This window comes from Hyperolius riggenbachi, chromosome 9 (genome assembly GCF_040937935.1).
Source record: "Hyperolius riggenbachi isolate aHypRig1 chromosome 9, aHypRig1.pri, whole genome shotgun sequence".
Taxonomy (NCBI): Eukaryota; Metazoa; Chordata; class Amphibia; order Anura; family Hyperoliidae; genus Hyperolius; species Hyperolius riggenbachi.
The window spans coordinates 256,919,289-256,934,299 of record NC_090654.1 but is presented as its reverse complement, the minus strand read 5'-3'; the positions used below and the strand labels follow the sequence as shown (position 1 = coordinate 256,934,299).

Genomic DNA, 15,011 nt, shown 5'->3' with positions numbered 1-15,011 from the left:
GTAACGCTAACCCAGCAGCAGCAGCAGCAGCACACGTGATGGAACAGGAGGAGGCGCAGGAGGAGAAGGCCACGCTTTCAGACACAACAACCCAGGCCTTGCATGAGGACAAGAAGCGTGCGGATAGCATGCTTTTTACCGCCATGCAGTCATAAATGTAATAAAGAGAAGAGGTTCCATAAACAGGGACCGGTAACGCTAACCCAGCAGCAGCAGCAGCACACGTGATGGAACAGGAGGAGGCGCAGGAGGAGAAGGCCACGCTTTGAGACACAACAACCCAGGCCTTGCATGAGGACAAGAAGCGTGCGGATAGCATGCTTTTTACCGCCATGCAGTCATAAATGTAATAAAGAGAAGAGGTTCCATAAACAGGGACCGGTAACGCTAACCCAGCAGCAGCAGCAGCACACGTGATGGAACAGGAGGAGGCGCAGGAGGAGAAGGCCACGCTTTGAGACACAACAACTCAGGCCTTGCATGAGGACAAGAAGCGTGCGGATAGCATGCTTTTTACCGCCATGCAGTCATAAATGTAATAAAGAGAAGAGGTTCCATAAACAGGGACCGGTAACGCTAACCCAGCAGCAGCAGCACACGTGATGGAAAAGGAGGAGGCGCAGGAGGAGAAGGCCACGCTTTGAGACACAACAACCCAGGCCTTGCATGAGGACAAGAAGCGTGCGGATAGCATGCTTTTTACCGCCATGCAGTCATAAATGTAATAAAGAGAAGAGGTTCCATAAACAGGGACCGGTAACGCTAACCCAGCAGCAGCAACAGCACACGTGATGGAACAGGAGGAGGCGCAGGAGGAGAAGGCCACGCTTTCAGACACAACAACCCAGGCCTTGCATGAGGACAAGAAGCGTGCGGATAGCATGCTTTTTACCGCCATGCAGTCATAAATGTAATAAAGAGAAGAGGTTCCATAAACAGGGACCGGTAACGCTAACCCAGCAGCAGCAGCAGCACACGTGATGGAACAGGAGGAGGCGCAGGAGGAGAAGGCCACGCTTTGAGACACAACAACCCAGGCCTTGCATGAGGACAAGAAGCGTGCGGATAGCATGCTTTTTACCGCCATGCAGTCATAAATGTAATAAAGAGAAGAGGTTCCATAAACAGGGACCGGTAACGCTAACCCAGCAGCAGCAGCAGCACACGTGATGGAACAGGAGGAGGCGCAGGAGGAGAAGGCCACGCTTTCAGACACAACAACCCAGGCCTTGCATGAGGACAAGAAGCGTGCGGATAGCATGCTTTTTACCGCCATGCAGTCATAAATGTAATAAAGAGAAGAGGTTCCATAAACAGGGACCGGTAACGCTAACCCAGCAGCAGCAGCAGCACACGTGATGGAACAGGAGGAGGCGCAGGAGGAGAAGGCCACGCTTTGAGACACAACAACCCAGGCTTTGCATGAGGACAAGAAGCGTGCGGATAGCATGCTTTTTACCCCCATGCAGTCATAAATGTAATAAAGAGAAGAGGTTCCATAAACAGGGACCGGTAACGCTAACCCAGCAGCAGCAGCAGCACACGTGATGGAACAGGAGGAGGCGCAGGAGGAGAAGGCCACGCTTTTTGAGACACAACAACCCAGGCCTTGCATGAGGACGAGAAGCGTGCGGATAGCATGCTTTTTACCGCCATGCAGTCATAAATGTAATAAAGAGAAGAGGTTCCATAAACAGGGACCGGTAACGCTAACCCAGCAGCAGCAGCAGCAGCACACGTGATGGAACAGGAGGAGGCGCAGGAGGAGAAGGCCACGCTTTCAGACACAACAACCCAGGCCTTGCATGAGGACAAGAAGCGTGCGGATAGCATGCTTTTTACCGCCATGCAGTCATAAATGTAATAAAGAGAAGAGGTTCCATAAACAGGGACCGGTAACGCTAACCCAGCAGCAGCAGCAGCACACGTGATGGAACAGGAGGAGGCGCAGGAGGAGAAGGCCACGCTTTGAGACACAACAACCCAGGCCTTGCATGAGGACAAGAAGCGTGCGGATAGCATGCTTTTTACCGCCATGCAGTCATAAATGTAATAAAGAGAAGAGGTTCCATAAACAGGGACCGGTAACGCTAACCCAGCAGCAGCAGCAGCACACGTGATGGAACAGGAGGAGGCGCAGGAGGAGAAGGCCACGCTTTCAGACACAACAACCCAGGCCTTGCATGAGGACAAGAAGCGTGCGGATAGCATGCTTTTTACCGCCATGCAGTCATAAATGTAATAAAGAGAAGAGGTTCCATAAACAGGGACCGGTAACGCTAACCCAGCAGCAGCAGCAGCAGCAGCAGCACACGTGATGGAACAGGAGGAGGCGCAGGAGGAGAAGGCCACGCTTTGAGACACAACAACCCAGGCCTTGCATGAGGACAAGAAGCATGCGGATAGCATGCTTTTTACCGCCATGCAGTCATAAATGTAATAAAGAGAAGAGGTTCCATAAACAGGGACCGGTAACGCTAACCCAGCAGCAGCAGCAGCAGCAGCACACGTGATGGAACAGGAGGAGGCGCAGGAGGAGAAGGCCACGCTTTGAGACACAACAACCCAGGCCTTGCATGAGGACAAGAAGCGGTGCGGATATAGCAGCAATGCTTTTTGCCGCCATGCAGTCATAAATGTAATACAGATGAGAGGTTTAATAAACAGGGACCGGAAACGCTAAACCATCCCAGATGTTCATTGGTCATGTTACTTGGTTGGGGTCCTGGAGTGTTGCGTAGTCGTTTCCAATCCAGGATTGATTCATTTTAATTTGAGTCAGACGGTCTGCTTTTTCTGTGGAGAGGCGGATACGCCGATCTGTGACGATGCCTCCGGCAGCACTGAAACAGCGTTCCGACATAACGCTGGCTGCCGGGCAAGCCAGCACCTCTATTGCGTACATTGCCAGTTCGTGCCAGGTGTCTAGCTTCGATACCCAATAGTTGAAGGGTGCAGATGGATTGTTAGATACAGCTACGCCATCTGACATGTAGTCCTTGACCATCTTCTCCAGGCGATCAGTGTTGGAGGTGGATCTGCACGCTTGCTGTTCTGTGGGCTGCTGTTGCATGGGTGTCAGAAAATTTTCCCACTCCAAGGACACTGCCGATACCATTCCCTTTTGGGCACTAGCTGCGGCTTGTGTTGTTTGCTGCCCTCCTGGTCGTCCTGGGTTTGCGGAAGTCAGTCTGTCGGCGTACAACTGGCTAGAGGAGGGGGAGGATGTCATTCTCCTCTCTAAAGTCTCCACAAGGGCCTGCTGGTATTCTTCCATTTTGACCTGTCTGACTCTTTCTTCAAGCAGTTTTGGAACATTGTGTTTGTACCGTGGATCCAGAAGGGTATAAACCCAGTAATTGGTGTTGTCCAGAATGCGCACAATGCGTGGGTCGCGTTCAATGCAGTCTAGCATGAATTGAGCCATGTGTGCCAGAGTCCTACCAGAATCCTCATCATCATCTTGTGAGCGTTGTGATAGTTGTTGTGATGCATCATAGTCGTCACCTTCTTCCTGGTCTGCTTCTGCTGACCATTCGCGCTGAATTGTGGAAGTCCAGCGTGCACCGCTCTGGCCCTCGTCAGTGGTGGCAGGAAATTCCTGCTCCAACTCCAGCTGTTCCTCCTCCTCTTCTTCGTCATAGCTGCTGGGGCCAGCGTTTCCTGAGGCGGATGGCCTGATGTTGGTACCATCACGCTGATCGTTTTCTCCTTCAGATTCCCCCAGTTGCATCATGACAGCTGTTTCCTTGATTTTCAACATTGACCTCTTCAGTAAACACAGCAGTGGTATGGTAATGCTGACTGAAGAGTTGTCACTGCTCACAAGCAACGTGGATTGCTCAAAATTTTGGAGGACTTGGCAGAGGTCCAACATGTTGGCCCAATCGGATCCACAGAAGCTTGGCAGCTGTCCGGATGCGCCTCGGTACTGCGCCGTCATGTACTGGACCACTGCACTCTTCTGCTCGCAAAAGCGGGCTAGCATGTGCAGCGTAGAATTCCAGCGCGTAGGGACATCACACAGCAAGCGATGGTGGGGGAGATTGAAGCGCTCCTGCATCTTGGCGAGTGCCCCCGAAGCAGTACTGGAATTTCTGCAATGTTTGGCCACTCGTCGCACCTTCAACAGAAGATCGGCCACGCCTGGGTATGTCCTCAGGAACAAGAAATTGTATGTACGATTCATCCAACACCAATCCACTCCTAGCTATATAAACATACATTTGAAAAGTCTATATGACTCAGAGTGACTTGGGTTGAAATTGGCAAGAAAAGGAAGCAGAACCCATCTGCACCCAAGTCAAAACTCAATGAGCCAAAAAGTATTACAGAAAATGATATAAAAATAATTCATTTATTAAAATGCATTAAAACATGTATATAAAACATACAAGTGAAGGTCTGAGTATCTGGACAACTGAGGGAGAAAAGGAGTGTTATAACATATTAACAGTGTAACTTCTTTGCACATGCTCTCAGCATGTGAGTCACCAATAGTTCAACAAACATGATCCATAGAGGCTATAGAGGAGGAAAAAGAGTCCTTAATGACCGTACAAAAGTGCAATATAATGTGCAGCTGTCTTATAGTTCCTGTCCATAAGCAGGCAACTACTAGTACACGAGGATGTTATATAAGCATATAAGGATGCAAAAGATGATATTTGACTGGGTTCAAGTTCCTGTCTTCAAGCAGGCAACTATGGGTGCATAAGATACATGTAGAAAAAATCATCAAAGGTGCAGCTTGATGCAAAGCTGGCTTTTCAGGGTTCCCATTCAAAGGCTGACCATAATAGGCATGTGAGTATCCAGAGGCGACCACATGTCACACACAAGATGTAAAGATAGAACCAGATGATACAATGTCAGCACTCCAAGTTCCTGTCCACAAGCAGGCAACCGTTATGCAGTAGGAAGTTCAAGCCTAGTAGCATCAGATGAAAAAAAGGTGTATGTGTACACACAGTCCTGAGTGTAATTGACACTGTCAGTAGGAAACTGATTTTTAGTTCCTGTCCGAAAGCAGGCAACTTGAACTAAATGAAGATGGGTGGTTGTAGCAGAGTAATGGCATGACAGAATCCGCTTGATATACCACAGCATGGATCATATGAGACTTCCCCTGCATCATAGAGAAGTAGTAGCATCCATAGGATCAGTATAGTCAACAGGGCTCAATATGAGTAGAAAAAATACAGTCCCAATGTGAGGCAAAAAGCAGGGCCTCAGTATACACAGGGTAGTATGCTTACGTTTCCTCTCTTAGGTATAAATGTCCTCCATAGGTTGTTTGTAGAAAAGGAGAGATGGTGGATGGTTATTGAAGGTAGCAAAACATCCTCTCAGCTGCCCAGACCTTGTCGTCTACCGGTTTCGCCGAATTGTTCGGCTCATCAGGACACAGACCGTCAGGTAGGTATGTCAGAGACTATCTCCACGCGCCTTAAATGGCGTCTACGCCGAGGCTCAGCCCGCATCACTTCCGTGGGCGCGGCTTCTGCGCCTCAGCGTGGTCCGTCCTCCCGGAATTGGCGTCCGCGCGCATGCCCAATGCGCCCTGCGCTGTTCCCGGGTGGTAGCCTAGCAACAGGGGGGAGAGGACAAAAGAGTCGGTCAAAACTGTCCGGCTCTGCCCGCCCCCTAGCCAGGCTAAGCGCCGGACATGAAAGCAACGTGGGGCAAGCAGGGAAAGGGATGGGAGACTAAGACAAAGGAAAAATAGGAGACATAAACTAGGCATGCCACCAAGCCGCATCCATGTCCAACGCAACGGACTCTTAAAGGAGACAGTCCTGAAAAGATCACAAAGTTCTAAAACAACCAATTATATTATATGTCCTCAGGAACCGCTGAACTACTAGGTTCATCACGTGCGCCAGGCAAGGGATGTGTGTCAGCTTAGCCAACCTTAAAGCGCGAATGAGATTACTCCCATTATCACACACAACCATGCCCGGTTTCAGGTCCAGCGGTGCCAGCCACAAATCCGTCTGTTCCTTTATTCCCCTCCAAATTTCCTCCCCTGTGTGCTGCTTATCCCCAAGGCAGATCAGCTTCAGCAACGCTTGCTGACGCATGCCAACAGCTGTGCTGCACTGCTTCCACGATCCTACTGCTCAGGGGCGTAACTAGAAATCACTGGGCCCCCCTGCGAATATTTGGATAGGCGCCCCCCCCCTCCATAGGTGCCAAATAATCGTAATGGGGCAGCGTTTCACTGTAAATTAATTGTAAAGTGGGCAGCATTTTACCAGACAATCGTAATGTGGGCCAGAAAATCGTAATGTGGGCAGAGTTCACCAGAAAATCGTAATGTGGGCCTTTAGAAAATCATAATGTGGGCAGAGTTCACCAGAAAATCGTAATGTGGGCACCAGTCACCAGAAAATTGTAACGTGGACAGCATTCACCAGACAATCGTAATGTGGGCAGCGTTCACCAGAAAATCATAATGTGGGCAGAGTTCACCAGAAAATCATAATGTGGGCAGAGTTCACCAGAAAATCGTAACGTGAGCAGCAGTCACCAGAAAATTGTAACGTGGACAGCATTCACCAGACAATCGTAATGTGGGCAGCGTTCACCAGAATATCGTAATGTGGGACAGAAAATCGTAATGTGGGCAGAGTTCACCAGAAAATCGCAATGTGGGCAGCAGTCACCAGAAAATCGCAATGTGGGCATCAGTCACCAGAAAATCCTAATGTGGGCAGCAGTCACCAGAAAATCGCAATGTGGGCAGCAGTCACCAGAAAATCCTAATGTGGGCAGCATACACCAGAAAATCGTAATGTGGGCAGCAGACACCATAAAAAAGCAATGTGGGCAGCAGACACCTGAAAATCGTAATGTGGGCAGCAGACACCAGAAAATCGTAATGTGGGCAGCAGACACCAGAAAATCGTAATGTGGGCAGCAGACACCTGAAAATCGTAATGTGGGCAGCAGACACCTGAAAATCGTAATGTGGGCAGCAGACACCTGAAAATCGTAATGTGGGCAGCAGGCACCTGAAAATCGTAATGTGGGCAGCAGACACCTGAAAATCGCAATGTGGGCAGCAGACACCTGAAAATCGTAATGTGGGCAGCAGACACCTGAAAATCGTAATGTGGGCAGCAGACACCTGAAAATCGCAATGTGGGCAGCAGTGAACAGAAAATCGCAATGTGGGAAGCAGTGACCAGAAAATCGCAATGTGGGCAGCAGTGACCAGAAAATCGTAATGTGGGCAGCAGACACCTGAAAATCGTAATGTGGGCAGCAGGCACCTGAAAATCGTAATGTGGGCAGCAGTCACCAGAAAATCGTAATGTGGGCAGCAGACACCTGAAAATCGTAATGTGGGCAGCAGGCACCTGAAAATCGCAATGTGGGCAGCAGACACCTGAAAATCGTGATGTGGGCAGCAGTGACCAGAAAATCGCAATGTGGGCAGCAGTGACCAGAAAATCGTAATGTGGGCAGCAGTCACCAGAAAATCGTAATGTGGGCAGCAGACACCTGAAAATCGTAATGTGGGCAGCAGGCACCTGAAAATCACAATGTGGGCAGCAGACACCTGAAAATCGTAATGTTGGCAGCAGACACCTAAAAATCGTAATGTGGGCAGCAGACACCTGAAAATCCCCCTCCAGCTAGTCAATGTGTGCGGGCAGCGGGCAGCAGCGGGATACATACCTTCTTCCTTGCGTTCCATCGCCGCCTTCTCGCTCTAGCGGCTGACGTCACTTCCGGAAGCGGAAGTGACGTCAGCCGCTAGAGCGAGAAGGCGGCGATGGAACGCAAGGAAGAAGGTATGTATCCCGCCCCCGCTGCCCACACACATTGACTAGCTGGAGGGGAGCGCAGAGGGGAGAGCCCCGAGGTGAGGGAGAGGGGGGAACTTCCCCTCTCCCCGCCGACTGTGGGCAAGGCTTTCCCCTCATGCTGCCACCCCTCCAGCCCCCAAAAAACGGCCCCGAGCGGGCCCCAGGGGGGGGGGCCGGGCCCCCCCCCGCGGGCGCAGGCGCTGCAGGGCCTATTGCTACGCCCCTGCTACTGCTGCTGGTGCTGGGTTCGCGTTTCCGGATGAGGTACAGCTTTGAGATGCGTTGGAGGAGAAGGAGTCAGAGAGGTAGGTGCTGCTGTTGTTATCCAGTGGGAGGGACGGCGGTGCAGCTGTTTGCGGCGTGGGCAACACCCGCGCCGTAGCAGGTGAGGAATCGCTGCCAGGCTCCACAAGGTTCACCAAGTGCGCGGTAAGGGAGATGTATCGACCCTGGCCGAACGCACTCGTCCAGGTGTCAGTGGTGAGGTGAACCTTGCAGGCAACGGCATTCTTCAAGCTTCGGGTTATTTTGCTGACCACGTGCTCATGCAACTCAGGCACTGCAGAGCGCGCAAAGTGGTAGCGGCTGGGAACCACGTAACGTGGGATGGCCACTGACATCATGCCCTTGAAGCTGTTTGTCTCCACCACTCGATATGGCAGCATTTCGCAGGCCAGAAGCTTGGCTATGCTGGCTGTTACTGCCACGGCCGGGGGTCATTTGCTGGCAATTTCCTCTTGCGCTCAAACATCTCCGAGACAGACAACTGAACCGTAGGGCTGCACACTGAAGGGCTGTTGGTTGTTGTGTTTGATGAAGACTGGGAGACCTCAAGAGCACTACTCCGGAAAGTGACAGTGTCAGCGTCGTCTGATGTTTGTGAATGTTGTGAACCACGCAATGGCTGGGCTACTGCTGCTGCTGAGGCGGGTCTGGTGGTGAGTCTGGTGAACCCAAGGGAGGCAGTGTTGCTGGTACCCTGTCCTGTCGAGTTTGCCCACAGAGTGGGATGTTTGGATAGCATGTGGCGGCTCATGCTGGTGGTGGAGAGGTTGTTAATACTTTTCCCCCTGCTCAGGCGGGTCTTGCACACCTTGCAAATCGCCATGGTAACATCCTCAGTGCAGTCTTCAAAGAAAGCCCAGACTTTGGAGCACCTGCCTTGCTGGCGATTTCTGTTTGCGCCTCTTTTGCCTCTCACTTGAACTTCCACGCTTGTGGTGCCTGAAATTGCGCGCCGCCTACCTTGTGGCACAAGGCGAACTCGTGCAGCAGTGGGTTCTTCAACAGACTCATCTGTGCTGCTGCTACGACGGTGATGTTCTCGTTCACAAACAAAATCTGGGTCTCTGTCCACATTGTCCATACCCTCCTCTTCCATCTCCTGAAACTCGTCATATGTCATTGTGGGGGGCCGCCGCCGTGGAGTAGAGCTCCCCAGAACAACCTCTGCGCAGCTCACTCCAACGTCGTCTTCCAGATCTTGTCGGCCGACCTCCTGCAATTGCAACCCCTCCTGCCCAACTTGCTCTGGGATTTGGGTTTCCGAGTCCTCCTCGGACTCGCCTTGTATTTCAGTGCGCGGTGCATTTCCCACAGTTAATGGTTGTGAATCCGGGCACAACATTTCTGGCTGTTCCTCCATTGACCTTTGAAAGGTGGAAGTTTGTTGGGCTGGGAATAGCTCCTGCGAATACCCCATTGTGTCCTGAGGTAATTCATCGGACTGGTTATCTGGCAGTTGTGTGCGTGGTGTCGCTGCCGGTTGTGTCAGCTTTGTGCCCACTGGCTCCTTGTAACTGGCTGAGGACTCGGACCTCGTGCGTGATGTGCTGGTGCTGCTTAACCCACTGCTGGACGCTTGAGAGGTCATCCAAGTAATTATCTGGTCCTGTTCTTTTGGTTCTGTGAGGGTTGTTGTCCTGGACAACATGGGCGGTATTGAGTGAGTTTTCTTGGGTGCTCCCCTGTGGCCTGTACGTGAACCGTCAGGGGAAACACCTCTTCCCTTGCCCCTCCCTCTTTCACCGGATTTCTTCCTCATTTCACTTATCCTTAAAGTACACGCTGACTGGCAGCAGTACAGTGGCAGTACAGAAATGCTATACAGTGGTGGGCGAGCGGTGTACCACTATTGCCAGCAGCGACACAGAGCACAATGCTATACAGTGGCGGGTGAGCGGTGTACTACTGTTCCCAGCAGACACAGAGTGGCAGTAAACACAATGATATATAGTGTGGCTGAGCCGTGTACACACAGTGGCAGTAAACAATGCTATATAGTCTGGCTGAGCCGTGTACACAGAGTGGCAGTACACACAATGCTATATAGTCTGGCTGAGCGGTGTACACACAGTGGCAGTACACACAATGCTATATAGTCTGGCTGAGCGGTGTACACAGAGTGGCAGTACACACAATGCTAAATAGTCTGGCTGAGCGGTGTACACAGAGTGGCAGTACACACAATGCTATATAGTCTGGCTGAGCGGTGTACACAGAGTGGCAGTACACACAATGCTATATAGTCTGGCTGAGCGGTGTACACAGAGTGGCAGTACACACAATGCTATATAGTCTGGCTGAGCGGTGTACACAGAGTGGCAGTACACACAATGCTATATAGTCTGGCTGAGCGGTGTACACAGAGTGGCAGTAAACAATGCTATATAGTCTGGCTGAGCGGTGTACACAGAGTGGCAGTACACACAATGCTATATAGTCTGGCTGAGCGGTGTACACACAGTGGCAGTACACACAATGCTATATAGTCTGGCTGAGCGGTGTACACAGAGTGGCAGTACACACAGTGCTATATAGTCTGGCTGAGCGGTGTACACAGAGTGGCAGTAAACAATGCTATATAGTCTGGCTGAGCGGTGTACACAATGCTATATAGTCTGGCTGAGCGGTGTATACAGAGTGGCAGTAAACAATGCTATATAGTCTGGCTGAGCGGTGTACACAGAGTGGCAGTACACACAATGCTATATAGTCTGTCTGAGCGGTGTACACACAGTGGCAGTACACACAATGCTATATAGTCTGGCTGAGCGGTGTACACAGAGTGGCAGTACACACAATGCTATATAGTCTGGCTGAGCGGTGTACACAGAGTGGCAGTAAACAATGCTATATAGTCTGGCTGAGCGGTGTACACAGAGTGGCAGTACACACAATGCTATATAGTCTGGCTGAGCCGTGTACACACAGTGGCAGTAAACAATGCTATATATAGCGTGGCTGAGCGAGGTACACAGTGGCAGTACACACAATGCTATATAGTGTGGCTGAGCGAGCGGTGTACTACTGTTCCCAGCAGACACAGAACAGTAAACAGAATGCTATATAGTGTGGCTGAGCGAGGTACACAGAGTGGCAGTAAACAGAATGCTGAGCGAGCGGTGTACTACTATTCCCAGCAGCAACACAATGACTGGGGGGACCCTGGCTAGCGTGGCTGGAGCGCGAACTACCCTGCCTGCCTACCCAAAGCTAAACCCACAGACAAATGGCGGAGATTTGACCTGTTTCGGGTATTTATTTACCCGAACCACGTGACCGTTCGGCCAATCAGAGTGCGTTCGGGCCGAACCACGTGACCCGTTCGGCCAATCAGAGCGCGTTCGGGGTCCGAACCACGTGACCTGTTCGACCAATCACAGCGCTAGCCGAACGTTCGGGGAACGTTCGGCCATGCGCTCTTAGTTCGGCCATGTGGCCGAACGGTTTGGCCGAGCACCATCAGGTGTTCGGCCGAACTCGAACATCACCCGAACAGGGTGATGTTCTGCAGAACCCGAACAGTGGCGAACACTGTTCGCCCAACACTAGTGAGCCATTTTTCAGCTTCACCCTAAATTTCCTGGCCCCATTTTTGCATGCAGCTCGAATTACCGACCAGTGAGTTAAATTACCGACTTGTGTGGCAAATACCTCAATACATGTCAATTCACAAACATTAGAGCATTTGGTAAAACCAAGTGAGAAGTGAGGTATTTATCTCCAAACTACAGCTGTCATCCAACACTTAACATTCGATAAAATGTTACAGGCAAAGGAGACAGCCAATAGGAGGTGCCACCCCGTCCTGCAATTTCCTCTATTGGTGCCGATATACTGTCGGGCGGGACAAGTTTCTCTCCCCCAGGCACCAGAGAAGACAGCAGGCACAAAGAGCAGTTTCCACTTCAGCCCTCTAGACATTAACCCTTAAACCTCTTGCTCCAAGCATTGTCTTATGTTTATTTAAAGTTTATCTAAACTTAGGCTATTAAAAAAATGTTGAGGAATACACAGACTCAGAGGTGCTAAAATCATATTAAGCATGTAGGTAACTTTTATGTGAAGCTTATTCTGTGGGCCTGTTAGTTTTAATGCTCATTCTGTGAATGAGCAAGCAAGACATAATCACATCTCACCTGACAATGGTAGCCGCAGCAGTGTATAAAGCATGAATGTTTAGCAGTGCCAGTTTGTGATGTCACCCTTTTAGCAAAAGTGAAATTACATTTTAAATGCTGATGGTGTGTGCAGACCTTTCTTCTTTCATTGCAGGTTTAGAAAAGGACTGTGATTTGGAGAATATAGTGGACAACTTTGTCACTCTTATAATTGGAGGTAATTTTATTACTATAGATGATGCAGGGGGTGTAAGTAGAATATATATTCTAGTGTATGTCTCCTAATTTATTTCTTTTCTACCTGGTCTGTGAGCCTTTGCTGAACTGTGCCAAACTGTGCAGAGCCAACAGGATTGTGGGAAGTCTTTTTTTTTTTTAGCTACATTCATACATTTTTTAGCTTATCTCAGAATGCAAATAACAGAAACTTCCCATTTCAGATAAGATAAGGACACTGGCCAGATGGTAATTGAACACCCCCCCCCCCCCCTCCTTCCCCATTTGAATAGTTTAAACAGCCATGTAAAGCCTCATACTGAGTCACGAGGCACAAATGTTGCTAGTCGACGAGAAAAAAAAACAAAAGCAGCGACAGTTCGTCACCAGGTCCCTCTGTGCAATAGCCGTACACACGGCGCACAGAGGGACAGAGATTCGGCGGAGCTGTCACCGAAGGTCCCTCCCCCCCCCCTTGCCGGAAGCTCCGCTCACTGCGTGTGTGTTGCTGTCGCTAGTCCGCATACACACGGCGGACTAGCGACAGTTGCGGCGAAGTTGTAGCAACAGCTGTTGCCGGCGATTGACCAAGTCAATCACCTGGCGACAGCTCTAAGTAGCGACGATTCGGGGCGTGGTTGCGGCGACAATTGTGGCCCATGTGTATGAGGCTTAAGCATGTTATCTAGGTGATGTTTGCTGTGCGAGGGACAGTGATCTGTAAAAATAAGCTGTAAATTACACTGAGCTGGGTTAAAAAAAAAGAAAGAAAGAAAGAAAGAAAGAACAGGCAGAACAGTCAAGATGGAAACCAGCAGAAATGTTCTTTATTCTTTTCTTTTTTTTCATACCACATTTCTCACAACAGGATAGGCAAGCTAAATAAATAATTTCTTAGTGGATAATTTATTTACATTTATTCAGTTAATATGGAGTTTTATCCCACTATAAATACTCCTGCATGTCACTGGGTGTCCGATTCACTGCTGGTCATGTCACCTTTTATATATTACCCTTAATATGTTGTGGTTGTTTTATTCATTGAGGGCTCGTTTCCACTATCGCGAATCTGCATGCGTCCAACGCACAAAAGAGCCAACGATTTCGCCTGCGTCGGGAATCCGTGCGAATCGCCGCTAATGTATTTAATAGTAAAAACGCATGCGTTTGTTACATGCGTTTTTACCCGCGATTTCGCGTGCGATTTCGCACCTTTTTCAATTTTATTTAGCCCTGGCAGTGTCATGGTTAATTTCGCATGGCACCCTGCCATGCGAAATCGCATGCGAAATCGCGGGTAAAAACGCATGTGGAAACGCATCCGCATGCGTTTTTACAAGCGTCGGAATGCGGCCGAAATCGCGTCGCAACAGTGGAAACAAGCCCTTAAAGTGAATGGGAACCGCATTTAAAAAAATGAGACAGATACTTACCCAAGGAGAGGGAAGGCTCTGGGTCCTATAGAGCCTTCCCGCTCCTCTCCTGGTCCCCTCATTCCAGTGCTGGCCCGCCCGGTAGCAGTATTTGACTAAATTAGTCAAATACTGCTTTACCCGGCCCGAAGGAAGCTTCAGCCCGAGTGCTCCTGAAGAAGGGCGGCCCTGTACTGCACCTGCGCAAGCACGCTCTCTCACACGCTCACGCATGCGCAGTATGGAGCCGCACGTCTTCGGGAGGACACGGCTCCCGAAGACTTCCAAATACCCTTTCGGCGGGGGATTGAAACGGGGTGGGAGCCAGCACAGGATAGAGGGCACCGAGAGAGGAGACGGAAGGCTCTATATGACCCAGAGCCTTCCCTCTCCTTAGGTAAGTATTTGCTTCATTTTTTAAAAAATGTGGTTCCCATTTACTTTAAGAACATTTTAAAATTCCTTGTGTCATAGGTCAGGAAACAACATCCAATCTGCTGTCATTTGTGGTGATGGAGCTGTCCAGGAACCAAGAAATCCTCCAAAAGTGAGTCCAACATCTCAACCACATCCTATTGCAGTGGATCCTTCAAGTTGCTTAATTAGACCTAATGAATATAAAACTACTGGGAACTGCCAAAAGGCTATAGAATTATGGGGTAAAGTCAAAACACTCAAGATAATATTTGGAGTGGAAATTCTTCACATTCAGCAATCCTTTCTGTATTTCCCTAATCCGGATGTTCCAAGATGCTTTTGCCAACTGTCCGCCCACACACATAACCCGTGGTGTCATCAGGGTTGCCACGTCATCACCTTAAATACCCGCATATATGAATTATACATGCCTTGTGGCTAGTTAGATGCAGTTTAGGCACTGATTATGTGTGAGTAGCCCCAGAACCTGTATAACTTAGATGTGTCAGTATTTAAAGCAGGGGTCCCCAAACGTTTTGGCTCGAGGGCCGGGTCAACATACTTCAGACCGCTGGGGGCCGGAGTATACATAAAATGATGTAGAAGTCTTTGCGGGCCAGAAAGTGAAGCATACCCAGGTGACAACCTGAAGTGGACAGCAGTGTCACCTGATGTAGAATTTGATTGGAAACCAGTGAATTATTGCTTTCTGGCTTCCATGTGGATGGGTGGTGCCAGCACTGCTA

At 49.9% G+C, this 15,011-nt stretch overlaps 1 protein-coding gene across 2 annotated transcripts in view; it reads left to right on the top strand.

The window, feature by feature from the left end:
- Nucleotides 1-15,011, top strand: part of LOC137533156 (cholesterol 24-hydroxylase-like) — an 85,634-nt gene that overhangs the window by 40,300 nt on the left and 30,323 nt on the right. For both annotated transcript variants that reach the window (XM_068254371.1, XM_068254370.1), the window contains exons 9-10: nucleotides 12,375-12,437; nucleotides 14,323-14,395. In XM_068254371.1, the coding sequence (XP_068110472.1) occupies nucleotides 12,375-12,437; nucleotides 14,323-14,395 (136 nt within the window). The remainder of the gene's footprint in view (nucleotides 1-12,374; nucleotides 12,438-14,322; nucleotides 14,396-15,011) is intronic.